This window comes from Anolis sagrei, chromosome 5, assembly GCF_037176765.1.
Source record: "Anolis sagrei isolate rAnoSag1 chromosome 5, rAnoSag1.mat, whole genome shotgun sequence".
NCBI lineage: Eukaryota > Metazoa > Chordata > Lepidosauria > Squamata > Dactyloidae > Anolis > Anolis sagrei.
Genome location: NC_090025.1, coordinates 195,071,351 through 195,099,154, shown reverse-complemented (window position 1 = coordinate 195,099,154; position 27,804 = coordinate 195,071,351). Strand labels below are relative to the sequence as shown.

The 27,804-nt window shown below is 44.7% G+C and overlaps 1 protein-coding gene across 1 annotated transcript; it reads right to left on the bottom strand.

Annotated features, from left to right (window-relative positions):
* Window positions 1–1,978: 1,978 nt before the first annotated feature.
* On the bottom strand, window positions 1,979–25,788 carry KLHDC10 (kelch domain containing 10). Its single transcript, XM_060776386.2, has 9 exons — window positions 25,598–25,788; window positions 16,561–16,782; window positions 15,461–15,615; window positions 13,764–13,912; window positions 12,681–12,765; window positions 12,006–12,072; window positions 10,071–10,118; window positions 6,772–6,911; window positions 1,979–4,397 (listed from the first exon to the last, which is right to left on the bottom strand). The coding sequence occupies exons 1-9, from the start codon at window positions 25,728–25,730 to the stop codon at window positions 4,188–4,190; spliced, it is 1,209 nt and encodes a 402-aa protein (XP_060632369.2). The 5' UTR covers window positions 25,731–25,788; the 3' UTR covers window positions 1,979–4,187.
* Between the last annotated feature and the right edge of the window lie 2,016 nt (window positions 25,789–27,804).

Genomic DNA, 27,804 nt, shown 5'->3' with positions numbered 1-27,804 from the left:
GGTGTAGGGCGCAGACACCCCGTGATAATGCGGCATGTCTCATTAAGAGCCACATCCACTGTTTTAGCGTGGTGAGATGTGTTCCACACCGGGCATGCATACTCAGCAGCAGAGTAGCATAGCGCAAGGGCAGATGTCTTCACTGTGTCTGGTTGTGATCCCCAGGTTGTGCCAGTCAGCTTTCACATATTGTTTCTAGCGCCCACTTTTTGTTTGATGTTCAGGCAGTGCTTCTTGTAGGTCAGAGCACGGTCCAGGGTGACCCCCAGGTATTTGGGTGCGCTGCAATGCTCCCGTGGGATTCCTTCGCAGGTAATAATCCTCTGAGCTCAGGATGCTTGTCTGTCCTTAAGGTGAAAGGCACATCTCTGTGTTTTAGATGGATTAGGGATCAGATGATTTTCCCTGTCATAGGCAGTAATACCACCTAGAGCAGTGGTTCTCAACCTGGGGTCCCCAGATGTTTTTGGCCTACAACTCCCAGAAATCCCAGCCAGTGTACCAGCTGTTAGGATTTCTGGGAGTTGAAGGCCAAAAACATCTGGGGACCCCAGGTTGAGAACCACTGACCTAGAGCTTCAGAGAGCTTCTGTTCAACCACTGATTCAGTGGGTTACTCCAATTGGGAATAATGTATAGTATTCAAGCCAAATAGTTCGACTGGGATGCAATTCTGCACCAATATTTTCAATATCCTCCTTGATTCATTGGGCAACAATGCTGTTCCAACTGAATAACATATCAATAAGCAAGCAGTTTGGCAGAGACACCATCTGTTGCAGTTACATTACCAGTTACCAGCTGGCTGGGATTTCTGAGAGCTGAAGTCCAAAGCACCTGGAGGGCCAAAGTTTTCCCGTGTCAGGGTTATATAGTTTGCACCTCCTGAATAGTTATTACCTGGGGCTGTATATCCTCAAGGCAAGGTAGGAGTTGCACATATATCACATCTTACATTTATCACATCTTATACACACATATACTTTAGCTCCTGGTGGCGCAGTGGGTTAAACTGCTGAACTTGCTTAACCAAAGGTCAGCAGTTCAAATCTGGGGAGCGGGGTGAGCTCTCACTGTTAGCCCCAGCCTCTGCCAGCCTAGCAATTTGAAAACACGCAAATGTCAATAGGTACCACTTCGGCAGGAAAGTAAGGGCGACTAAAATGATCAAGGGTCTGGAGAACAAGCCCTATGAGGAGTGGCTTAAGGAGCTGGGCATGTTTAGCCTGAAGAAGAGAAGGCGGAGAGGAGATATGATAGCCATGTATAAATATGTGAGAGGAAGCCACAGGGAGGAGGAGGGAGCAAGCTTGTTTTCTGCTTCCTTGGAGACTAGGACACGGAGCAATGGCTTCAAACTACAAGAGAGGGGATTCCATCTGAACATGAGGAAGAACTTCCTGACTGTGAGAGCCATTCAGCAGTGGAACTCTCTGCCCCAGAGTGTGGTGGAGGCTCCTTCTTTGGAAGTTTTTAAACAGAGGCTAGATGGCCATCTGTCAGGGGTGATTTGAATGCAATATTCCTGCTTTTTGGCAGAATGGGGTTGGACTGGATGGCCCAGGAGGTCTCTTCCAACTCTAGGATTCTAATGACATGCCATGCAGTCATGCTGGCCACATGACCTTTATGGTGTCTTCGGACAATGCCAATTCTTAACCTTAGAAGTTGAGATGAGCACCACCACTCAGTCGGACACAACTAGACTTAATGTCACGGGGAAACCTTTACCTTTATCTATACACACAAAAATTCATGTGCCCTGAAAAAAGAGCCAGAGAAAGACTCACAGACAGGCTATAAGGCAAACTAATTGGTGTTGGGAAACCCAAGGAGAGAGGCTATGTCGAAGTCCAAACTGTGGCCTGCTGTTCCCATGAATGCACCATTTCAACATCTCCCTCCAGTCCCAGAACCAAAAGACAACCCACTTCTATGGATTTCTGGAAAAAGAAGACACATGACAACAAGGACCAGCAAGGTTTCATGTACAATTTTAAACAAAAAGAACACCTTCCAAAATAAGATTCCAAGACCCAGCCTCGGGCCAGGCATGACGCTTGGTCCGACGGCTGTTTTGGCATACATTCTACAGAACGGGTTTGCACAGCCGCTCAGGACACGGCGGTTAATACCAACACAGGGTTTCTCTCTTCCAGCATCTGTGACCAAAGGAACAAGGCAAAAACTATTTGCAGCAAAAGGTCAGGCTTCTTGCTTGTGCGCAGGAAAGAAAGAAAGGGCGGCAGCGGGAAGGAAGGAACAAATGCGGGAAGGAAGGAATGGTGCATTAGGACGTCTTTGGGAAGGCGGCAGAGGGACGCAGTCCATTGAAATGGGTTTTTAAAGCCAACCAATCCTTGGGGAAAGAGTGAAAGATTCAGAGGCTGGTGTGTTAAGTCAAGCAGGGGCAAACTTGGGCCTTCCAGGTGTTTTGGACTTCAACCCCCACCATTCCTAGCAGCCTCAGGCCCCTTCCTTTTCCCCCTCGCCTGCTTAAGCATTGGTTATGGGCCAGGCACTCAGCTTAAGATTAGTTATGGGCCCAGAACTCAGTTTAAGATTGATTATGGGCCCAGCACTCAGCTTAATCTTGGTTATGGGCCCAGCACTCATCTTAAGATTGGCTGTGGACCCAGCACTCAGCATAAGATTGATTATGGGCCCAGCACTCAGCTTAAGATTGGTTGTGGGCCCAGCACTCAGCTTAACTTTGGTTATGGGCCCAGCACTCAGCTTAAGATTGGTTATGGGCCCAGCACTCAGCTTAAGATTGGTTGTGGGCCCAGCACTCAGCTTAATGTTGGTTATGGGCCCAGCGCTCGGCTTAAGATTGGTTGTGGGCCCAGCACTCAGCTTAATGTTGGTTATGGGCCCAGCACTCAGTTTAAGATTGGTTGTGGGCCCAGCACTCAGCTTAAGAATGGCTATGGACCCAGCACTCAGCTTAAGATTGGTTATGGGCCTAGGACTCAGCTTAACATTGGTTATGGGCCCAGCACTTAGTTTAAGATTGTTTATGGGCCCAGCACTCATAACATTGGTTATGGGCCCAGCATTCAGCTTAACATTGGTTATGGGCCCAGCACTCATAACATTGGTTATGGACCCAGCACTCATAACATTGGTTATGGGCCCAGCATTCAGCTTAACATTGGTTATGGGCCCAGCACTCACAACATTTGTTATGGACCCAGCACTCATAACATTGGTTATGGGCCCGGCATTCAGCTTAAGTGGCTGAGGGGGAAAGGGAAAGGGTCTTGAGGCTGTTAGGAACAGTGGGAGTTGAAGTCCAAAACACCTGGAAGGCCCAAGGTTCCCCATGCCTGTGTTAAGTGCTATACCGACAGCGTAGAAATAGGGGTTGATATCATTTCCGCACGAAAAATAAATGTCAACATTCTCAGAACAGACAATGCTTGTGACGACCAAACAAAACACACTTTAACTCCTTGTTTTCTTTCTCCGAACAAAAAGTAGAAACAGGTCCTATCCTTCAATGCCAGATAAGAGAGTAATACTATAATTTACTGACAGCAGCTACAAATTACCCTTTGGCAGGGCGTTTCAATATGAAAAGGCAAGAAAATGAGAACAGGGTTTGAGAAAGCCGCAACACACTGCGCCGACTGTGCCTCGCTCAAGCCTCTGCCGGAGAAAGGCCGACAGAAGGTGCCCTTTGCTCTCTTTTGTAAAGAGGTCGCGAACCAGTAAATGCTGTGGATGAAAGCCAGGACAGGCTCCAGCCACTTAAATGGATCTTACAAAACAACACCAAGGAGAAGGCAACGGGAAGGCGGGTCCTCGGATGACCTCTCTTCCTTCTGAGACTATGAGCATGCAGCAGGAAGCAGTCCAAATTAGTTCAGCAACAGTATCTTTTAGTTCATGGTGCATTTATAGATATCCATAAATTAAAAAAAAGAAAAGAAGCAGACTTCTACAAATTTTAAAATAAAAAAATCCACAAGAAAGGCATCCGGATGTAGTGTGCCGAGTAAGGCTTTGGAGCAGAGCTTTCCATCTCCTTAGCAGCAGCGTCCTCCTCCTCCTCCTCTTCTGCAGAACTCATAAATAGAGAGAGGGGAGAGGGTTGAGAGAGAGAAGGAGAAAGAAAGGGCAAAAGAGGAGTCACTTCTTAAATTACGGTCGCGATCAAGCCCAGCGAGGGCTGGAGGAGGTTCTCATTTCAAGCGCTCGATGAGTCCCTGTGTGAGTCCAAGGTGCAAAAGCTGCGATCTGGGGAGCCTCACCAAGTGAGGGAAAAAACCCAGAAGCTTCTCCCAAGAGAGTTCGAGGAGGCTGGGCACAACCAGCCACATCTTAAAGAGAGAGCCAGTCCGTCTGTTCCGGTGGATGTCCACCACTCCGCCGTGGACGTACATGCAGCCGGCCTGTGTGGAGATACAACAAACGCCGGTAGTGTCAGAACATCAGGTTGGTTTACATCCCACATACAACCTACATCAGGCAAGGGCAAACTTCAGCCCTCTTCCAGGTGTTCTGGATTTCAACTCCCACAATTCCTACCAGTATTTAAAACACTCTAAAATCAGGACAACAAATAAAGAGAAACACTAAAAATACAGGGGAATTCCAGACAAGAATTAATCAGTCAGTTAACACCTCCCAACAAAGGATTCAAATAAAGAGCAACACTCAAAAAACAGGGGAATTCTAGACAAGAGTCAATCAGGGCCAGTTAACACCTCCCAACAAAGGATTTCCCCAGGCAGCAACCAGCCAGGCTTTGAAGCTGCAAGGCCATTCAATGCTACACATTGTCGAATGCGGCCTTATTCTTCCTACCAAGTACCCAGATCATTTCCTCTAATTGGCCCCACCTAGAGAAGGGCCAAAGTTTGCCCTTGCCTGATCTATATCTATCTTACAGCTGGCAAACTGACTGAGATTTCTGAGAGTTGAAGTCTAACAAAATACCTGGAGGATGAAAGGGTTGAGAACTGTCGCACTAGTATTGTTTGGGTATGCATTTTCTAATTGCTAGCATTACGATCATTGTTAGCGTATTTTTTTGTATGAATGGTCACATTAGGAAATGCATATCCAGGCAACGCTTCTATTTCATAACAGTTTTTATAGTCATCTCTCAGCACAGATGAAATCAGGTTAATTCCTTTCACCAAACATAAAAATATACTTCTGAGTATACAAAACATGCAGAATAATCACAGGATGTTTCTAAACCTGCACCTGTTGATAGACTCTGCAAGGTAGCTGGCACCCCCCCCCCCCCAATGTGTGAAGGGAAGTTGCTGCTAACTGTGAGAGAAATAAGGTTGAACACTGAAAGCCACCCACTGCATGGCTACCAGCCTCCTCCCAGCAGACTCAAATCAAGGAAAAGCATCATGAGAACCACCACTCCTCTTAATGTTCTTCCAGCAACACCAAGAGTATCCTCTGGGCAGCTAAACTAGAATATCCCAATGGGATGGTCTTCCTCCAGGGGCAAACCAAGAATGGGGTGAAAGTCCCTGAACAGACTCAGAAGTGGAGTGGGCAGATCAAAAGACAACCTGGCAAAATGGTGCTACCTAAAAGAATCCTCCACCTTGTGCGACAGTGGAGCAGAACAGACAACTCCACACGTATGTTTGTCCACTGTGCCCTGCCTCATGTACAGAGGGAGAAGTGTTCAAAGCTACAGACAATGCAGTCGCTGTTGCGCGGTTTAGGTCAAAAGATATTTAGCCGCTTGTGCTCCTTCTATTTTTATCAGTTTTTATACTTATGTATGCAACACTTTTGACATGAAATAAATAAGTATACAATTCCATAAAGAATTGAATTATTACTCTAGTTTTGTCATCCTAAAGACTCTTTTCTCCCTTCTCCATCCTAGTGTTTCTCTACCAATGCTCTGACCCTCTTCCATTTTTCATCTCTTCCTCTGAGGCTAGATCTACACTGTCCTATATCTCAGGGTCTGATCCCAGACTATACTATTATTATTCTATTTATTTATACCCCACTTTCTCTCTCCTGCAAGAGACTCAAAGCGGCTATACTTATACTTATTACACTGCCAGATAATCTGGGGTATACAGATAATCAGGAATCATACCCTGGGATATAAGGCAATGTAGATCCAGCCTGAGATAATTGTAACTATCTACTGCCCTCTTGTGCTTGCATCGTAAGTATTGTAGGTACATACATATATGCAGCATTTATTTTTGGGGATGTAGCCCTGATTCAGGTAGGGTTTTTTGTCTTGAAACCCAGACAATATTTTAATTTGGATAATAAGGATTATGTGTATAAAGTCTGGTCCAGATCCATCAGGAACCTTTCCGGCACAGACAAACATAGATATATATTTTCACTTTTCCAGATAAGACAATCCCAAATTGCTTCTGGACAACTGCTTTGGAAACTGACAAGTGTAAAAAAAACTTTATGCAAGCACAGAGAGCTGAAAATGGAAGAAATGGCTGTTCAGTTTCCCTTTTTGTATGCAGCAGTCCTGAAGTTTATAGGATGGATGATTTCCATAGGCCAGGAATGGGCAAACTTCAGCCCTCCCTCCAGGTGTTTTGTACTTCAATTCCCACAAATACTAACAGTTGGCAGGCTGTTAGGAATTATGGGAGTTGAAGTCCAAAACACCATAGGCCCATGCCTGGCCTAGGGAAATCAGATTTTATACTTGAGGTCAATCCACCTGCCTATGCCTTGGCAGCCATTTCTGTGGGGCGCTCCAGAGACTTGTTGATCTGAGTGTGAACTTTCATAGCCACTTACCGGAGTCACAGCTGCACAGTGGAAATAGACAGGTTCGGGCATAACAGCCGGGAGTTTCACCCACTGGAAAGTTTGCAGACTCAGCTTCCAGACGTCTCCCAGGATCACTTCTCCATTGTATCCTCCGCAGACAAAGACATCTGAACGGAGAGACCACACAGGGGCTTAAGAATGACTTCTCCCCTTCCCTAATGAGGAGACTATTGTGAACATGCAAGGAGACCCTTGGCAGAGAGGTAGAATAATATAACACAACCAATGTCAAGTTGAGGAGGGGCAGAGGTGGGGGAGGAAGGACTCTACATTGCCTTAAACACCACACCGCTTGGGCAAGTGACGACTGCTCCCAGAATTGACCAGTAAACACAGCTAGTGGTCATTCCAGCTGGGCTATCCTGATGCTTATAAATGTGGAGTTGAAAGAGACAACAAGTGGGTGGTGATCGTTTGGACCCTCTTTTTTCCATTTTTAAAGATGGGGCAAACATTTGCCTTCTTCCAATCTGCTGGAACTTCTCACTGTTTATTATTCTCAAATAATTGCCAGTGGTTCTGAAATGGCTTCTGAGAGTTCTTTGCATATCCTGGAATGGAATTCGTCCAGCCCTGAAGTCTTGGAATTCATTTGGAGTAGAAAGCTTTAACTGTACTACCTCTTTATCTATATTATACTGCAATTCCTTTACTTATTTAAAAATGAAACACAGTTAACTTAGCACAAAAATGCCTTTTCAGTTGAAGCTGGAAGGGATTATGCTCTGAACCTAAGAGTTAACTCAGACTAAGGGCCCTTCCACACAGTCATGTAACCCAGAATATAAAGGCAAAAAATTCTACAATATTTGCTCCACACTGCCATATATTCCAGTTCTAAACAGGTGTGGGATTTTATTATGCCCTTCCACACAGCTGTAGAAAACCCCACATTATCTCCTTTGACCTGGAATATATGACAGTATGGACTCAGATATTACTTACATAGAATCAAAGAATCAAAGAGTTGGAAGAGACCTCATGGGCCATCCAGTCCAACCCCCTGCCAAGAAGCAGGAATATTGCATTCAAATCACCCCTGACAGATGGCCATCCAGCCTCTGCTTAAAAGCTTCCAAAGAAGGAGCCTCCACCACACTCCGGGGCAGAGAGTTCCACTGCTGAACGGCTCTCACAGTCAGGAAGTTCTTCCTAATGTTCAGATGGAATCTCCTCTCTTGTAGTTTGAAGCCATTGTTCCGCGTCCCAGTCTCCAAGGAAGCAGAAAACAAGCTTGCTCCCTCCTCCTCCCTATGACTTCCTCTCACATGGCTATCATATCTCCTCTCAGCCTTCTCTTCTTCAGGCTAAACATGCCCAGTTCCCTAAGCCGCTCCTCATAGGGCTTGTTCTCCAGACCCTTGATCATTTTAGTCGCCCTCCTCTGGACACATTCCAGCTTGTCAATATCTCTCTTGAATTGTGGTGCCCAGAATTGGACACAATATTCCAGGTGTGGTCTAACCAAAGCAGAATAGAGGGGTAGCATTACTTCCTTAGATCTAGACACTATGCTCCTATTGATGCAGGCCAAAATCCCATTGGCTTTTTTTGCTGCCACATCACATTGTTGGCTCATGTTTAACTTGTTGTCCACGAGGACTCCAAGATCTTTTTCACACGTACTGCTCTCGAGCCAGGCGTCCCCCATTCTGTATCTTTGCATTTCATTTTTTCTGCCAAAGTGGAGTATCTTGCATTTGTCACTGTTGAACTTCATTTTGTTAGTTTTGGCCCATCTCTCTAATCTGTCAAGATCGTTTTGAATTCTGCTCCTGTCCTCTGGACTATTGGCTATCCCTCCCAATTTGGTGTCGTCTGCAAACTTGATGATCATGCCTTCTAGCCCTTCATCTAAGTCATTAATAAAGATGTTGAACAGGACCGGGCCCAGGACGGAACCCTGCGGCACTCCGCTCGTCACTTCTTTCCAAGATGAAGAGGAAGCATTAGTGAGCACTCTCTGTGTTCGTCCACTTAACCAATTACAGATCCACCTATTTTTACAGATTACAGATTACAGATCCCATAGGCGATCCCTCGTTGTCCAAGGATAGTCTTCCATGATTAGTGTATTTGTGGTGGGTCCGTAGGTGACTGTGGAGCCCAATTCTTATCTGCATCTTCTCCCGCAGTGAGGGCGCATTGGTTTCTAGGTGGAAGATGGTCCCGGTCGGGATTGGCTTGACGCGCCTTCCTCTTGGTACATTTCTCTCTTTTGCCCTCCATTCATGTCTCTTCAAATTCTACAGCACTGCTGGTTTCAGCTGACCTCCAGCTGGAGCACTCAAGGGCCGGGGCTTTCCAGTTCTCAGTGTCTATGCCAGAGTTTTTGAGGTTGGCTTTAAGTCCATCTTTAAATCTCTTTTCCTGTCCCCCAACATTCCGTATTCTGTTCTTGAGTTCAGAGTAAAGCAACTGCTTTGGGAGATGGTGATTGGGCATCCAGACAATGTGGCCGGTCCAGCGGAGTTGATAGCGGAGGAGCATCGCTTCAATGCTCGTGGTCTTTGCTTCTTCCAGCATGCTGACATTTGTCCATCTGTCTTCCCAAAAAATTTGCAGGATTTTCCAGAGGCAACGTTGATGGAATCATTCCAGGAGTTTCATGTGACGTCTGTAGACAGTTTCGCAGGTGTATAGCAGAGTTGGGAGGACAACAGCCTTATAGACAAGCCCCTTGGTCTCCCTGCGGATGTCCCGGTCCTCAAACACTCTCTGCTTCATTCGGAAGAATGCTGCACTTGCAGAGCTCAGGCGGTGTTGTATTTCATTGTCAATGTTGACTTTGGTGGAGAGGTGGCTGCCAAGGGAGCGGAATGGTCAACATTTTCTAAAGTTACTCCATTAAGCTATGGACTCAGATAACCTATGGACTCAGATAACCTAGTTCAAAAGAGATATTGTGGATTATCCACCTTGATATTCTGGGTTATATGGTTGTGTGGAAGGGCTCTAAAATACTTTAACTTTCTCCCTTCCTCCCTCCTTTCTGCACATCCCAGCTTCTACAGTCAGCTGCAGCACATTTGTTTTGTTCTGATGGGCTGCATCTGTCTCTATGCATGGAATTAACACTCAGTTACATCAATTTTCCTTTCCTTTCACCACAGCTGCCTTGGTTTTTCCCACACTGTAATTGAGATCCTTCCCTCGATGTCAGAGTGCTTATGCATGTATACCACCCCAAAATATTCTAAATTGGACAGGATTTCCTCACTATAACAAAAAAAGGCAAATTCATGGACCAGGTCTGCCGCTCTTACCACTTTTTATCTGTACACAACTGTGACATCTCCTGGCCGCTGGAAAGTCTGTGGAACAAAAAAATGGACTGTGAGCAACTGAAAAGAAATAGTCTGAAGGAGATGAATGCCCTCTTATGCATCCCTTTAGCCACCTGCCTTGAAAGATATGAAAGAGAAATTCATCTTCACTTAAAAGCCATCTGAAGTATTAGGTCACATTCCAAGAAAGGTGATAAGAATCTTAACTAAGGAACTGATTTACAGTACTTTTAAAGCACTGAATGCAGGTTGCAAGGATGGTGTAAAATACTTTGTAGGAATTGAAATCAAGAGTTCTGAACTCTACAATGAGCATCCCAGTTTCATAATAAATGTTTCAGAGGCAGACTTCAGCATAACATGGAGAAGCAGGAATTGATCAGCACTTCTGAGACTGATTTATTTTAGCATGAGCTTTCATTTAAATTATTAATTATTTGCTCTATTTATATCCTGCCTTTCTCACCCCAGAGGGGTGAGAAAGGCAGCCTTACGACAGGTAGTAATTCGATACCATACATAAATAAAATAAATAACTACAATTAAAACCAAGCAATTAAAACATCAATTCAAATAATACCATCCAAAACATAACCTAGAGCCGTTCCATTTGTCAATCACATTGATTTGCGGTCATTCATTGCACTGCTCCAATTACTTGTCAAAAGCTTGGTCCCAAAGCCACGTCTTAAGTTTTTTTTTTCTTGAAGGTCAGGAGAGAAGGGGCTGATCTGATCTCACTGGGGAGGGAGTTCCATAGCCAAGAAGCCACCACAGAGAAGGCCCTGTCTCTCATCCCTACCAATCGGGCCTGTGAAGGAGGTGGGACCGAGCGCAGGGCCTCCCCAGAAGATCTTAATCTCCGAGGTGGTTCACAGAGAGAGATACAGTCAGACAGGTAAGCTGGGCCGGAACTGTTTAGGACTTTTTATAGACTAAAGCCAGCACTGGCAGCCAGTGGAGCTGAAATAACAGGTGAGCTGTGTGCTCCCTGTACCCCACTCCGGTGAGCAAGCTAACCCCTTGGACCACTACCAAATAGTCTTCAAAGGCAGCCCCACATAGAGTATATTGCAGTAGTCTATCTGGGATGTAACCAGAGTGTGGATCACCGTGGCCAAGTCTGATTTCCCAAAGTACGGGTGCAGCTGGCACACAAGTTTTAATTGTGTGAAAGCTCCCCTGGCCACCACTGAAACCTGAGGTTCCAGGCTTAGTGGTGAGTCCAGGATCATTCCCAAGATGCGAACCTGTGTCTTCAGGGGGAGTGTAACCTCATCCAGCACAGGCTGTAACCCTATACTCTGTTCAGTTATTTATCCCCTTTTTCAGATATATATTTGAAACTGTGAATGTTTCAATCTATACAACTGGTTGGCAAGAAATAAAATTGTCATTATTAAATTAATCTATGGAGTTTTTTAGTGATAGAAAAAGTCAAAAATGTTCTGCTAAAGATTGCTTCAGAAGATGTAAGAGGCTCACAAATGTATTTATTTATTTATTTGCTACATTTGTATACCTCCCCTCTCAGCCCGTAGGCGACTCAAGGCGGTTCACAAAGCAACAATTCAATGCCAACAACATCATAAAAACATTAAAACATTAAAAAGATTAACACATCAATTAAAACCATGACAATAGTAAAAACAATCATTTCGTCTCCTAGGTAAAAACATAATCCAATCTCATCTAATGTCCCTAGGAAGGGCATTCCATAGCTGAGGGGCCACCACTGAGAAGGACCTGTCTCTCATCCCCGCCAGACGTATTTGTGACGCAGACGGAGTCGAGAGCAGGGCCTCCCCAGATGATCTTAACGTCCTAGATGTTTCAAATGTACACTTGCTTTCTAGCTAAAAAGGCACTTCCTACTACAAGGCTTCCTAACAATGGCTTCCTAAAAATGCCTACCTTTTTTCTTGTAAGGCTTTGTTGCAATTTCCTCCCATGTGTTTGTTTCAAGGTTGTAGGCATGAATCTGAAGTAGGCAGAAGAAAATTATATTCACAGGGTTAACAACAATGAGGGAATAGAAGGAAGGGAAGGAAGGAGAGAAAGAAAGAAAGGAGAAGAAGGGAAAGAAAAGGGAAGGAAGGGAAGAGGAAGAGAAGGAAGAAGAGAATGAAAGAAAAAAGAAAGGAAGGAAGGAAGGAGAGAGAGAGAGAAAGAAAGAAAGGAGAGAAAGGAGTGAAGGTTGGCCACAACAACGCGTGGCAGGTACAGCTAGTATATATGTAATTGTATACCTTCAAGTCATATTCTTGGCAATATTTGTTCAGAAAAGATTTGCCTTTTGTGCCCTCTGAGGTTGAGACAGTGTAACATGCAACATTTCCCTTTGGTTTTTCCATGGTCACATTCAAACCCTGTTCTTCAAAGCTGAGACCAAATGCTCAACCACTACGTCATGCTGTCACATATGCACAAAATATAATAGATTGTACCACTGACTTTCTATGCACTAAATCCCCCCCCCCCCCCCCCCATTCTTTGACAGGTTACAAATCACCTCTCTCACAATCTGTGGAATTCTCTTGGCAACTAGAAATCGGATTGCTAAGAGGACCCTGAAGTTTACCACATTACCTTGTCCAAGGAATAGGCTGTCCAAGATGTTCCGCCACCCAAGATGTAAATCCTCTGTCCATCATGTGCAATTTCATGTCTGTATCTAAAGAAAGCCCAGTGTATTCCTTTTAGCATCTTTCACCTGCTCATCAAGTTTTTAAAAAAAATAAAACAGCTAAACCAATTTTTAGCTAGTAGGCTACATTTTGGGTTGCACCCGATGGCACAGCAGGTTAAACTACTGAGCTGCAGTATTTGCTGACCGGCGATTTGAATCCGGGGAGCGGGGTGAGCTCCTGCTGTTGTCCCCAGCTTCTGCCAACCTAGCAGTTTGCAAATATGAGTACCGCTTCTGTGGGAAAGTAACAGCACTCCATGCAGTCATGCCAGCCACATAACCTTGGAGGTATCTAAGGACAACGCCGGCTTAGAAATGGAGATGAGCACCACGTCCCAGAGTGGGACACATCTAGACTTCATGTCAAGGGGAAACCTTTACCTTTAAGCTACATTTACTTTCCTCAATTTATTCTTCCAGCCAAGGAATCAGGCTCATAGAACCAAATGTTTCCAGATTTGGAGGTAGCATAAATCAGTTCTACTGCTCTCTAATAAATATGAATGGCCCTTTTGTTTTGCTCTTATAGGAAGCGAGGTGGGGTGGACAAAGCATGGACTGTGAGCCATTTTTCTTAGTCCACCAGGGGTCAGAACAGTCTTTTTATCCCCCCCCCCCCCAACATCTGGTTGGCATCACCAGATTATCCACCAGCAAAGAAGAAAAAGGGTTGTTGTAGGTTTTTTTCTTGCTATATGGCCATGTTCTAGAGGCATTTTCTCCTGAAGTTTCGCTTGCATCTATGGCAAGCATCCTCAGAGGTAGTGAGGATGCTTGCCATAGATGCAGGCGAAACGTCAGGAGAAAATGCCTCTACAACATGGCCATATAGCCCGAAAAAACCTACAACAACCCAGTGATTCCGGCCATGAAAGCCTTCGACAATACAAGAAGAAAAAGGCTTATGAAGGGACTTCCAGCTGCAACTCATCAGTTCCACACCAGTGTTTCTATTCAAACACTCATGTCCCTGCCAAACTGACCTTTCCTCTGGCATGTCACAGTGCATATTGTTTGGCTTCAGCTGGGTCCATTCTCGGGTATTCAAGTCCAGCTTGTGTAGGTCTGTGCTGTAAATGTAGCCGGTGGTTCCTCCAAATACATACAAGGATCCGTTAATGATTGCCATTGCCTGGCAGGAGAGAAGTAGGAGAACATTGGTTGGGAAACTCAAATGTCACTCTCCCCACTAGAAGACTCAAAATGTCCCTTACATCCATAGTGGCACTACAGTTCCTTACACTTTTGGGGGGATGGAGAATAGAATTGCAAGATGAGGCTCATTCATTTCATTCCCCTCAATAACCTACTTTTTCTCCTCTGGGGTGGAACTCAAGGCTTTCCACCACTGAAAATGTATCAGTGGTTGCCTCCACTGAGAAGACTTTGGTTCCAACAGATCTCTAAACGAGGAGTGAGATTTTAACAGGGTATGCTATAGTCTACACATGAGCAAATTTTGGCCCTCCTCCAAGCGATGTATGAATGAGGATGACTGAATGTTCATATGTGTGTGGATGCTGAGTGAAAATGTAATTCTTCTTTCTTTGTTAGTTAGCCAATGCAACTGTAAATTGTTGTGAATTCAATGTAGTTACATAGAATCTGTATGTCTGTATGTCTAATGTTGTTCATTGTATAAAAGTTCTGTAAGAGCTCTGATATCATTTCTCTTACTGGAAAATTGCAATTAAAAGAACCTATATTTATTGAAAAGTTATTCATAACACTCCCACAATTCCTAACAGCCAGCAGAATGTTGGGAATCATGGGAGTTGAAGTCCGAAACACCTGGAAGACCAAAGTTTGCCTGGTATAGTCTATATTTGTCTTTAATTTTAAATGAACATCCTTTTGAGATTTCTTTGCGATATATTGATAGCTAAATTATATTTTAAAGGTTAATGTTTTAAATTTTTCCTTCACCCCTTTTAGCTTTTGTAAGCCAGCTTGTGCTCCAGGGCTTAAATAACAATGACAAATTAAATAAAAATGATGACCGCAGCAATCGTTTAGGAAACATGGGTCTGCTGCCTTCCTGCGTGCCCTCAGACCAACTTCAATCGATTTCCCCAGTTCACAATGATTTCTGTTTGGGTCCCAAAGGTCACTGCCAGCATCAGGCATTGATTGCTATGACCTACAGCTAAAGCAGTTCAGAAAGACAGATGAACATACAGAAGCCAAAGGGGAAGGTAACTGGCGGTCAGATGTAGGGCACCAAGGTCAAAACTTTGATTCCCAATTCTACTGTTAATTGCTTCTGAAGGAGAAGGGTGAATTGGCATTCAAAAAATACTGTTAATTTTTAAAAATCTCTTTCCTGCTTTCCTGGATGTTTTGCTGGAATCAGGAGCAGACCTACAAGTTATTTGCAGAATTTCCTGAGGAAAAACGACTGGAAAGGGCTATTTTAGGGTAACTCATTTTGATCCTTATACCTCAAGGAAAAGCCTTAATGAACTATGGGTTCAAACTAAATGCCCAGGTCCCCATTAACTTTCAAATGAAGTACAAAGTGGATCCGCTGTATTTCCTCTAGGCTCAGAGAATCTAAGAAATACAACCACTGCCCATTTTCAACCTCTCAGGAGAACAGAACTTATCTGTGAGCTTAAAAGAGATTTCTCAGAGCAGAGATAAATGGCTACTGCAATTGAGCCAGACAATCCTTCCATACCTGTCCATAGATGCGGTTTGGTTTCTTCCCTCGGCAACTGAACAGGGCCCAGCGCTTGTATTTCACATTGCAGACGTGGACTTCATTGCCGTTGCTCTCACCAAATGGGATTCCGGTGCCGCCAAAGACCAAGAGGTTATTCCCATGTAGCACAACTAGCAAACCAAAGAAAAAGCATTTGAGCTCTACTGTTGACATTTATAATTCTTCCTTAGAAAATCTTGGCGACATTATCAATTCAAATGCCCCACGTAACCAAAAACAATAGTATGGTGGAAAGCATGTTAAGAAAGGCTCTGTTGGAAGGTCAGCTAACAGCAATGCAGAAGCAACACGGTGTAAAAGGTATGCACATGTCGCTACACAAAACATGCTATAGTATGACACATAAAAGTGTGCATGACTTCCCTGGTTAGCAGCTAACTGAATTCCAATTACTTGGGTCCCATAGCCAATGACTTTCAATTTTGAGAGAAAGGCAGAGTACAAACAACATCAACTTATATAAAACTCATGGGAGCAAAATGAAATGAAGCCACTGCCACCCTTCCCTTCTGTCTCTGAATTTTACAATTTCAAGTGGCACAAATCCTTGTGGATTCAAGAGATAATATTCTCACATAGGGTTTTTTTTCTTCTCAGAAGGTATAGAATGACAAATCTATCTTAGTCCGGAGTATAAGATGTTCCTAAGAAAAAAAGAATGACAAATGGCCTCCAAAGCTATAACCTCATGATCACTAACAGGATAATACATTTTATAATCTTGTCAACGACAATTGTGAAACAAAAACTAAAAGCAGATTTTTCATAAATGGGTCCATGGGGCACATTTGGCCCACCAGAAATTAGTGGCTAACAATTCTCTGAAGTGAGTTTGCTTTTGGTCCATCAAAGGCTACAGCTGGCATTTAACACAATATGATGGACAAAGGAGATAGAATGCAATATGGCTCCAGACAGAAGGTCCTGGTCTGGTTCTATGATTCACTTTAGTCTTAGCCCTCACCCAGATGGGAAAGAGAGAGTGTGTAACCTCTCTATTGGATTATTTCCCAATGAAGTATAGTTGCTGAATTCAATACTAAATCAGCACTTACGTGACATGGAGGCCAACTCTCGAGGCATGTAGCCCTCTGTGCCCATTTGATGCCAGATGCCAGTAGCAAAGTTGTATCGCCAGAGCTCTCTGAAGAGTGGGTAGTCTTCATTCTCTGGCCCCCCAGACTCATCGTAGTCGGGATTGTATCCTCCAAACACGTACAAATTGGCACTGTCTGCTACACACCGGTGGCCGCTTCTGGCTGGAGGGATTCTATGGCCTAAAACAGAAATACATCCATTTTACTGAGAGTTGTGAAAGAAGGTTGTTTGGCACTATGTATAAGACACATTAGGGAATATGATCAGAGTTGGCCATCATGGCCCCAGGAATCAGTTCATTCTAATTCAGACACCTCGCCGACTAATTTGGGTTTCAGTGAGAGAAAAAACACACAACCTAATTCCCAAGAGTTTAAAAACAAAATATAAATCACTGTGAAGACTCGTTGATGCTAGACAAGGTGTATAACGATCACAAAACAGAGAAAGGACTCAAATACGGTATTCAACTGGAATCATTTGGCTTCCTGCACAGCATTTTTTAAATATAGTTTTTCTGAATTTACTGATTCCAACTTGCTCTCACAAAAGACAGATTCAATTAACAAAAGTCATCAATGCTTTATAAAGTGTAACTGGATTCATTTTTCTTTCAGAGGAACCTGAACTATTACACACCAGTTGTCGGTCTAAATATAGAAAATATAGCTGGCTATCATTAAATAAAATAAAAGCATGAAGATATTTTCCAGAAGAACAGGGTCATACAGAAATCATGCTGCAAGAGAAGGACTGAGTTCAAGGGGGAATTCAGAAAATTTATTCATTTGATTTACACCCTGTTACAGAAGTCTGACTTGCAACCAATAAGTTAAATAAAAATGAATGTCCAGAATGTTATTGTCAAATTAATTCTAGCATAAAACTAAACATATTTTAATGTGTTCAAGGAAATCCATTTATTTTTGCAAAGTCAAACAATTTGCAATTGAGGTTCAGTTCAATAACAACCATTGCATTGTGCAAATTAGATATTTAGCCACCTTTGGATAAAACTTTAAAGTATCCTTTAAATACTTTTAGATTTGTTGCCTGACAAAAACATCAAAATGATGTGCTGTGGAGGCATTTGTTGACTGGGATAAAATGTTGAATAAGCCTAACTGAATGTTGGATCAACCAAATATTGTTGTTGTTGTTGTTCATTCGTTCAGTCGTCTCCGACTCTTCGTGACCTCATGGACCAGTCCACGCCAGAGCTCCCTGTCGGCCGTCACCACCCCCAGCTCCTTCAAGGTCAGTCCAGTCACTTCAAGGATGCCATCCATCCATCTTGTCCTTGGTCGGCCCCTCTTCCTTTTGCCTTCCACTTTCCCCAGCATAATTGTCTTCTCTAGACTTTGCTGTCTCCTCATGATGTGGCCAAAGTACTTCAACTTTGTCTCTAGTCTCCTTCCCTCCAGTGAGCAGTCGGGCTTTATTTCCTGGAGGATGGACTGGTTGGATCTTCTCGCAGTCCAAGGCACTCTCAGCACTTTCCTCCAACACCACAGCTCAAAAGCATCGATCTTCCTTCGCTCAGCCTTCCCTAAGGTCCAGCTCTCACATCCGTAGGTGACTACAGGGAATACCATGGCTTTGACTAGGCAATGGATCTTTATTGCCAGTGTGATGTCTCTACTCTTTACTATTTTATCAAGACTGGACATTGCTCTCCTCCCAAGAAGTAAGCGTCTTCTGATTTCCTGGCTACAGTCTGCATCTGCAGTCATCTTTGCACCTAGAAATACAAAGTCTGTCACGGCCTCCACGGTTTTTCCCTCTATTTCCCAGTTGTCAATCATTCTTGTTGCCATAATCTTGGTTTTTTTTATGTTTAGCTGCAACCCGGCTTTTGCGCTTTCTTCTTTTACCTTGATTAGAAGGCTCCTCAACTCCTCCTCGCTTTTGGCCATCAGAGTGGTGTCATCTGCATATCTGAGGTTGTTAATGTTTCTTCCAGCAATTTTCACCCCAGCTTTGCATTCCTCAAGCCCCGCACATCCTCGCATGATGTGTTCTGCATACAAGTTAAAAAGGTTGGGTGAGAGGATGCAGCCTTGCCGTACGCCTTTCCCAATCTTGAACCAGTCTGTTGTTCCGTGGTCAGTTCTGACTGTTGCTACTTGGTCCTTGTACAGATTCCTCAGGAGAGAGACAAGGTGGCTTGGGATGCCCATCCCACCAAGAACTTGCCACAATTTATTATGATCCACACAGTCAAAGGCTTTAGAGTAGTCAATGAAGCAGAAGTAGATGTTTTTCTGAAACTCCCTGCCTTTCTCCATTCTCCAGCGGATATTGGCAATCTGGTCTCTCGTTCCTCTGCCTTTTCTAAACCCAGCTTGAACATCTGGCAACTCTCGCTCCATGTATTGCTGGAGTCTTCCTTGCAGGATCTTGAGCATTACCTTACTGGCATGAGAAATAAAGGCCACTGTACGGAAGTTGGAGCAGTCTTTCGCATTTCCCTTTTTTGGTATGGGGATATAAGTTGATTTTTTCCAGTCTGATGGCCATTCTTGTGTTTTCCATATTTGCTGGCATATGGCATGCATCACCTTGACAGCATCATCTTTTAAGATTTTAAACAGTTCAGCTGAGATCTCATCGTCTCCTGCTGCCTTGTTGTTAGCAATGCTTCTTAAGGCCCATTCAACCTCACTCCTCAGGATGTCTGGTTCTAATTCATTCACACCGTCAAAGCTATCCTCAATATTATTATCCTTCCTATACAGATCTTCTGTATAGTCTTGCCACCTTCTCTTGATCTCTTCAGCTTCTGTTAGGTCCCTGCCATCTTTGTTTCTTATCATGCCAATTTTTGCCTGAAATTTACCTCCAATGTTTCTAATTTTCTGGAAGAGGTCTCTTGTCCTTCCTATTCTGTTGTCTTCTTCCACTTCCATGCATTGCTTGTTTAAAAATAGTTCCTTATCTCTTCTGGCTAACCTCTGGAATTGCGCATTTAACTGGGCATATCTCCCCATCTTCCGACCTGGGAGTCCCATCTTCCAATGGCATACCGACATATCTCTGGTTGTACTGGTCCATTTAGTTTTCTTGGCAAGGATACTGGGGTGGTTTGCCATTGCCTTCCCCAGGGATCACGCTTGGTCTGACCTCTCTGCCACGACCGTCCCGTCTTGAGTGACCCTTCACGGTTTCGCTCATGACATCATTGAGGTGCTCAAGCTCCAGTGCCACAACAAGGCGGTGATCCTTTGCTGGAGAACCAAATATTAGATGTTATGTATTTCAACATATTGCTTTTGTATCTTTTTTTTCCTTATGAGTGGATTATTATTTGGATTTTACCTTGCTTATCAGATATCTTGTTATTTTGTCCTGGCGTTTTGTTTATTCAACAAATATGCTCACAGGAAAATAGCCAGCAGCACCACTTCTAAAGCACAACCCTACACACATTGCACAATGAAAGTAGAAGCAGCTTCCTTCAATACACTAACATAACTCCACTGTAAAATCTTCCAGAGGCTGTTACGCATTAAAGTTGCAAAAATTCCACTGCACAAAATTAAGTCAATTTGGTTTTTTTTCAAAGATTTTCACAGAAAAGTGAAATAGGTTGTGTAATTTACTAGTTCACCAGTGCTTTAAAAAATGACCTGAAGTATGTTGCCTAATTGATGGTGCTTCTAGAATGCAAAACAAGGTAGGACCTCTATCTCAGGTATGGCCTTGAGCAGAACTAAATGCTTCTGCAGTCTCTTCATTGGGGATAGAAATAATTTTAATTGGGTTCAACAGATTTTATCAAAGTAACATTGTCATACTTTCCAGGATTGGAAGGCCTACAATGACTTCTTCAAGAAACAAAGGCCAAATTGTGCATGAAAGAAATAGAAAAATTTCAGTCATTGAAGGGAAAGTTCATAAACCAGATAAGCTGTGGCACAAATAAATATGAACATGAGGAAAAATGACAGGTATTCACAGCAGAGCAAGAATGTTAGCGTCAAAGGGCATCTCTGGGAGAAATTCCCCACCCACCCAAACTTCAAACATGCCAGCTCAAGAGGAAAAACCTGAAACTCATCTTCTCCAACAAGCAGACGATGCCCAAGATCACCTACTATTTAAGGAGACCATTGGGAACATTCCATTGAATGCATTGCAGAAGGTCCAGAATTAAGCTTACAAAAAGGGGAGAGGCTGACTTACATTCACTTGCAGTTCAAAGAACTCCTATTAGCGCTAGCCGAAACAACATTCTTCCAAGGCATCCCTTCCTAGTGTATTTCCTAGCAGTTTTGTGAGCTGCAGTTTTCCTAGGGGAGCCACCGTGACTAAATATGAACTCAAATTCAATGCTCAGGCAAGAGTGCCAGAACTGAACTCATTTCAACATAGTCTTGTGACTGAAATAACCTTGGTTACCCTGGTAGTTAATCTACACTTAGAACTCAACCAAGCCTGGCAAAAAGCATTGTTCCCATTCACCCTTTTTGGGCCTTCTCAGTTGCCTTTGAGTCCCTTTAAAGTTCCACTTGACTGAGCTCAGATTTTTGCCACACCTCAGTTCTTCCTAAACAATAGTCTTCACGAGGGTTTGTTAGCCAAAGTACTTCATCTTGGCCTCTCCTCTCCTTCCCTCCAATGAGCAGTCAGGCTTTATTTCCTGAAGTTGGATCTTCTGTCGGCACTCTCAGAACTTTCCTCCAACACCACAGTTCAAAAGCATCTCTCTTACTTCGCTCAGCCTTCCCTAAGGTCCAGCTCTCACATCCATAGGTTACTATGGGGAATACCATTGCTTTCACTATACGGATCTTCGTTGCCAGTGTGATGTCTCTACTCTTCACTATTTTATCAAGATTGGACATTGCTCTCCTCCCAAGAAGAAAGGGTCTCCTGATTTCCTGGCTGCAGTCTGCGTATGCAGTAATCTTTGCACCTAGAAATACAAAGTCTGTCACGGCCTCCACGTTTTCTTCCTCTGATTTCCAGTTATCAATAATTCCTGTTGCCATAATCTTGGTTTTTTTAAGTTTAGCCGCAACCCAGCTTTCTTTCTTCTTTCGCCTTGATTAGAAGGCTCCTCAGCTCCTCCTTGCTTTCGGCCATCAGAGTTGTGTCATCTGCATATCTGAGGTTGTTAATGTTTCTTCCAGCAATTTTTATTCGTCAAGCCCCGCACACAGCATTATGTGTTCTGCATACAAGTTGAATAGGTTGGGGGAAGAGTATACAACCCTGCCGTACGCAAACCTAGTCATCAGCAAACCAGATCAACAATTGGGTCACACAGTTTACAGAAAACTTACACACACAGAGACATACATAAAAACTCCAATCATGACTAAAGTCAAAAAAGCACCATTAAAGCCTTGGCAGACCGTGTAAAAAGAATCTGGGAACCCCACCTCCTCCAAGATGAACTGAACCACCTAAACCGGGCTTTACAGGCCAATGAAGGCTCCACCTCAGACATCAGAAGAGCTGCAAGACCGAGAAAAAGCCATGAGAGTCAAGACAAAGATCCACCCAGAGGAAAAGGGTTTTTGCTAGACATCAAGGAGACAAGGTGGAACTCTCTCTTCACTCTGGCCCAGAGCAGCAGTTGGTGCTGGGGGGAGGGATCCCCAACAGATGACATATGCAGGATCATAGAATCATAGAGTTGGAAGAGAGCTCATGGGCCATCCAGTCCAACCCCCTGCCAAGAAGCAGGAATACTGCATTCAAAGCACCCCTGACAGATGGCCATCCAGCCTCTGTTTAAGAGCTTCCAAAGAAGGAGCCTCCACCACACTCCGGGGCAGGGAGTTCCAATGCTGAACAGCTCTCACAGTCAGGAAGTCCTGCCTCATGTTCAGATGGAATCTCCTCTCTTGTAGTTTGAAGCCATTGTTCCACGTCCTAGTCTCCAGAGAAGCAGAAAACAAGCTTGCTCCCTCATCCCTATGACTTCCTCTCACATATTTATACATGGCTATCACATCTATTTCTGTTTCATTGACTATTCTAAAGCCTTTGACTGTGTGGATCATAATAAATTGTGGCAAGTTCTTGGTGGGATGGGCATACCAAGCCCCCTTGTCTCTCTCCTGAGGAATCTGTACAAGGACCAAGGAGCAACAGTAAGAACTGACCACAGAACAACAGACTGGTTCAAGATTGGGAAAGGCGTGCGGCAAGGCTGCATACTCTCACCCAACCTATTCAACTTGTATGCAGAACACATCATGCAATGTGCGGGGCTTGATGAATGCAAGGCTGGGGTTAAGATTGCTGGAAGAAACATTAACAACCACAGATATGCAGATGACACCACTCATGATGGCCGAAAGCAAGGAGGAGCTGAGGAGCCTTCTAATCAAGGTGAAAGAAGAATGTTTCATCTGATCACCTTCATTAGCATTTGAAGGCTTGGCTGAGCCTGGGAAAATACCCTGTTGAGAGGTGTTAAGATGTGCCTGGTTGTTTCCTCTCTGCTGTTTTGCTGTAGTAATTTTAGAGTTTTTTAATACTGGTAGCCAGATTTTGTTCATTTTCATGGTTTCCTCCTTTCTGTTGAAATTGTCCACATGCTTGTGGATTTCAATGGCTTCCCTGTGTAGTCTGACATGGTGGTTGTGAGAGTGGTCCAGCATTTCTGTGTTCTCAAATAATATGCCGTGTCCAGGTTGGTTCATCAGGTGCTCTGCTATGGCTGACTTCTCTGGTTGAAGTAGTCTGCAATGCCTTCCATGTTGTTGTTGTTGTTATTATTATTATTATTATTAACTTTATTTGTACCCCGCTAGCATCTCCCGCAGGACTCGATGCGGCTCACACAGGCCGAAGCCTCAAAACACAATACAACAAAACATAATACAACAAACAATACCAGAAGAAAATCAAAATGGTTAAGCAAAATAAACAACAACAATAACAATACATCAGGACACTATTAAACTGGGCCGGCCAGAGTAGTGGGTACAGGATTAAAAGTGCTGAAGTGGCGGGAGGAATGTAGGATTATAAAGTAAGTGCAGTGTGCGGTGTGCAGCGATCTTAATTCTACTAAAGTGCTTCTAGGACTTGGTATTGGAGGTTCCTAATCTGAGAAGGCACATCGGAACAGCCAGGTTTTTAAATTCTTTCTGAAGACTGCCAATGTAGGGGCCTGTCTAAGATCTTTTGGGAGGGCGTTCCAAAGTCGGGGGGCCGCCACAGAAAAGGCCCTGTTTTGCATCCCCACCAAGTGTGCTTGCGACGCGGGCGGGATCACGAGCAGGGCCTCTCCAGATGACCGAAGTGAGCATGTGGGTTCGTAGACGGAGATGCAGTCACGCAGGTAGGCTGGTCCCAAACCGTTCAGGGCTTTGTAGGTAAGCACCTGCACCTTAAATTGGGCTCGGAAAATAAATGGCAGCCAGTGGAGCTTCTTAAACAGGGGGGTTGACCTCTCTCTGTAATGTTCCTTGATTCGTGTTTGGGCAAAGCTGCGTTTGGTGGTCCCTCTGGAGACTTGTCCACAGCTGCAAGATCTTTTTCACACGTACTGCTCTCGAGCCAGGCCTCATTCTGTATTTCACTTAAGAAATGACCTAAACAATATAAAACTCTGACATTTTTCACACGTCCTGCTCTCGACCCAGGAGATAGGTTTCCATCCTTATTTCCTAACAGACGTCAATATCATCCCAACCACCATCCTGAGGTGGCGAGGGAAGGCCTAAGTAAGCAAGCTCGCCTTTACCCGTGGAAAGAGAGGGAAGGCTTCCAAAACAATCGCTAGGCCTCTCTGGGAGGGGAGGGGGCGCGCAAGATGATCCTTCCGTTCTTAGGACCAAGATCTATTGGAAGCCCCCAGTGTCTAACAGCAACCAGACACAGAGCCTTCACAGCAGTGGCACCATCACTCTGGAATACTCTGCCACCTGAAGTCCGTGCCATGCGGGACTTACCAGCTTTCCGCAGGGCATGGAAGACATACCTGTTTCGACAGGCCTTTAATGTTTGATAGTGTTGTTTTTAAATTGTTTTTAATTGCTTTTAAATTTTGTTAGATTTTAGCTATTCTTGTAAGCCGCTCCGAGCCCCAGGGGAGTGGCGGCATAGAATCATAGAATCAGAGTTGGAAGAGGCCTCATGGGCCATCCAGTCCAACCCCATTCTGCCAAGAAGCAGGAATATTGCATTCAAATCACCCCTGACAGATGGCCATCCAGCCTCTGCTTAAAAGCTTCCAAAGAAGGAGACTCCACCACACTCCGGGGCAGAGAGTTCCACTGCTGAACGGCTCTCACATCAGGAAGTTCTTCCTTATGTTCAGATGGAATCTCCTCTCTTGTAGTTTAAAGCCATTGTCCCATTGCGTCCTAGTCTCCAGGGAAGCAGAAAACAAGCTTGCTCCCTCCTCTCTGTGGCTTCCTCTCACATATTTATACATGGCTATCATATCTCCTCTCAGCCTTCTCTTCTTCAGGCTAAACATGCCCAGTTCCCTAAGCCGCTCCTCATAGGGCTTGTTCTCCAGACCCTGGATCATTTTAGTCGCCCTCCTCTGGACACATTCCAGCTTGTCAACATCTCTCTCTTGGTGGTGCCCAGAATTGGACACAATATTCCAGGTGTGGTCTAACCAAAGCAGAATAGAGCATGGGGAGCATGACTTCCCGAGATCTAGACACTATGCTCCTATTGATGCAGGCCAAAATCCCATTGGCTTTTTTTGCCGCCACATCACATTGTTGGCTCTTGTTTAACTTGTTGTCCACGAGGACTCCAAGATCTTTTTCACACGAGTCAGGAGAGAAGTTTCCATCCTTACTTCCTAACTGACAACAATATCATCCCAACCCCCATCCCCAGGGGGCGAGGGAAGGCCTAAGTAAGCAAGCCCGCCTTTCCCCGTGGAAAGAGAGGAAAGGCTTCCAAAACAATCGCTAGGCCGCTCTGGGAGGGGAGGGGAGGGCAGGGGGCCCCCAAGATGGCGGCCAGGCCTGTGCGTGAACTCTCTCCTTCACTCCCTCCCTCCCTCACCGGCGCGGCCTGGTCCCGGCGGAAGCCTGGCGAAGCGGTAGAGGAGGCCCGTGTGGTGGGGCGGGGCCTGGGCCTCCCCTCCTCCTCGCTGCTGGGCCCCTTCCCAGGCGCCTCCCCGCTCCGCCGCCGACATCCCCGGCCTGCCTTCGCCCCCGAGGCGCCTAGACGAGCCCCTCAGTCGCCTTCGCCGCCGAACCTCTCCCTTCCGCCAATCGGAGGGCGGCGGGCGGCAAGCGGCGGCCAATCAGAGCGGGCTTTGTTGGGAGGTGCCTTCAGAAGCGCCCAGAGAGAGCGAGAGAGAGAGAGAGAGAGAGAGAGGAATCGCGTCACGGCCTCAAAAGGGGGCGGAGCTAATGCTAAGGCAGAGTCAATAGATCCCCAAGATAGCTCAGGCTTCTTGAGAAGGCAGCACCAATCGAACCCAGACTTACATCTATTCTATTGCTCCCCTGGACTGAAATGTTTTGACATGTGTTTCTTGGCTTCTGATTGGAAAATTGTTTGAGAGGTTGTCGTTTCACATAAGTATATTGTTTTATATTCTCTTCTACACCATGTTGTGAGCCACTTTGTGTCCCATTTGTCTAATCGGTTGGTGAGGGTGTTAACTGAAAATGCAAAGCACGAAGCAGATTGGCGAGCTAGCTGAGCCTGGGAATTTTGGCAACAGTTACATTCTCAGGCTTCTTGAGAAGGCAGCAGCAATCGAACCCAGAGCTACATCTATTCTATTGCTCCTCTGGACTGAAATTTTTTGACATGTGTTTCTTGGCTTCTGATTGGAAAATTGTTTGAGAGGTTGTCGTTTCACATAAGTATATTGTTTTATATTCTCTTCTACACCATGTTGTGAGCCACTTTGTGTCCCATTTGTCTAATCGGTTGGTGAGGGTGTTAACTGAAAATGCGAAGCACGAAGCAGATTGGCGAGCTAGCTGAGCCTGGGAATTTTGGCAACAGTTACATTCTCAGGCTTCTTGAGAAGGCAGCAACAATCGAACCCAGAGCTACATCTATTCTATTGCTCCTCTGGACTGAAATGTTTTGACATGTGTTTCTTGGCTTCTGATTGGAAAATTGTTTGAGAGGTTGTAATTCTACATAAGTATATTGTTTTATATTCTCTTCTACATCATGTTGTGAGCCACTTTGTAGAATCATAGAATCAAAGAGTTGGAAGAGACCTTCTGGGCCATCCAGTCCAACCCCATTCTGCCAAGAAACAGGAATATTCCATCCAGCCTCTGTTTCAAAGCTTCCAAAGAAGGAGCCTCCACCACACTCCGGGGCAGGGAGTTCCACTGCTAAACAGCTCTCAGTCAGGAAGTTCTTAAAATCATAGAATCCTAGAGTTGGAAGAGACCTCCTGGGCCATCATCCAGTCCAACCCCATTCTGCCAAGAAGCAGGAATATTGCATTCAAAGCACCCCTGACAGATGGCCATCCAGCCTCTGTTTAAAAGCTTCCAAAGAAGGAGCCTCCACCACACTCCGGGGCAGAGAGTTCCACTGCTGAACGGCTCTCACAGTCAAGAAGTTCTTCCTCATGTTCAGATGGAATCTCCTCTCTTGTAGTTTGAAGCCATTGTTCCGCGTCCTAGTCTCCAGGGAAACAGAAAACAAGCTTGCTCCCTCCTCCCTGTGGCTTCCTCTCACATATTTATACATGGCCATCATATCTCCTCTCAGCCTTCTCTTCTTCAGGCTAAACATGCCCAGCTCCTTAAGCTCCTTGTATCCCATTTGTCTAATCGGTTGGTGAGGCTGTTAAGTGAAATTGCAAAGCACTAAGCGGATTGGTTCGGCCACACCCAGTGAGCTAGCTGAGCCTGGGAGTTTTGGCAACAGTTACATTTTTGTCAAAGGCTTTCATGGCCGGAATCACTGGGTTGTTGTAAGTTTTTCGGGCTGTCTGGCCATGCTCTAGAGGCATTTTCTCCTGACGTTTCGCGGGCATCTATGGCAAGGCAGAGTCAATCGATCCCCGAGATGGCTCAGGCTTCTTGAGAAGGCAGCAGCAATCGAACCCAGAGCTACACCTATTCTATTGCTCCTCTGGACTGAAATGTTTTGAAATGTGTTTCTTGGCTTCTGATTGGAAAATTGTTTTAAAGGTTGTAATTTTACATAAGTATATTGTTTTATATTCTCTTTTACACCATGTTGTGAGCCGCTTTGTGTCGTGTTTGTTAGGTTGGTGAGGGTGT

Coding starts and splice junctions, on each gene's coding strand:
- KLHDC10 (XM_060776386.2), bottom strand. CDS start 25,730: ATGTCGGCGGCGGAGCGGGGAGGCGCCTGGGAAGGGGCCCAGCAGCGA. Junction 16,783..25,597: donor GCCGGGACCAGGCCGCGCCG/GTGAGGGAGGGA, acceptor TTTCTGTTTTAG/GCCATAGAATCCCTCCAGCC. Junction 12,073..12,680: donor CAGCCTATTCCTTGGACAAG/GTAATGTGGTAA, acceptor TGCCTACTTCAG/ATTCATGCCTACAACCTTGA.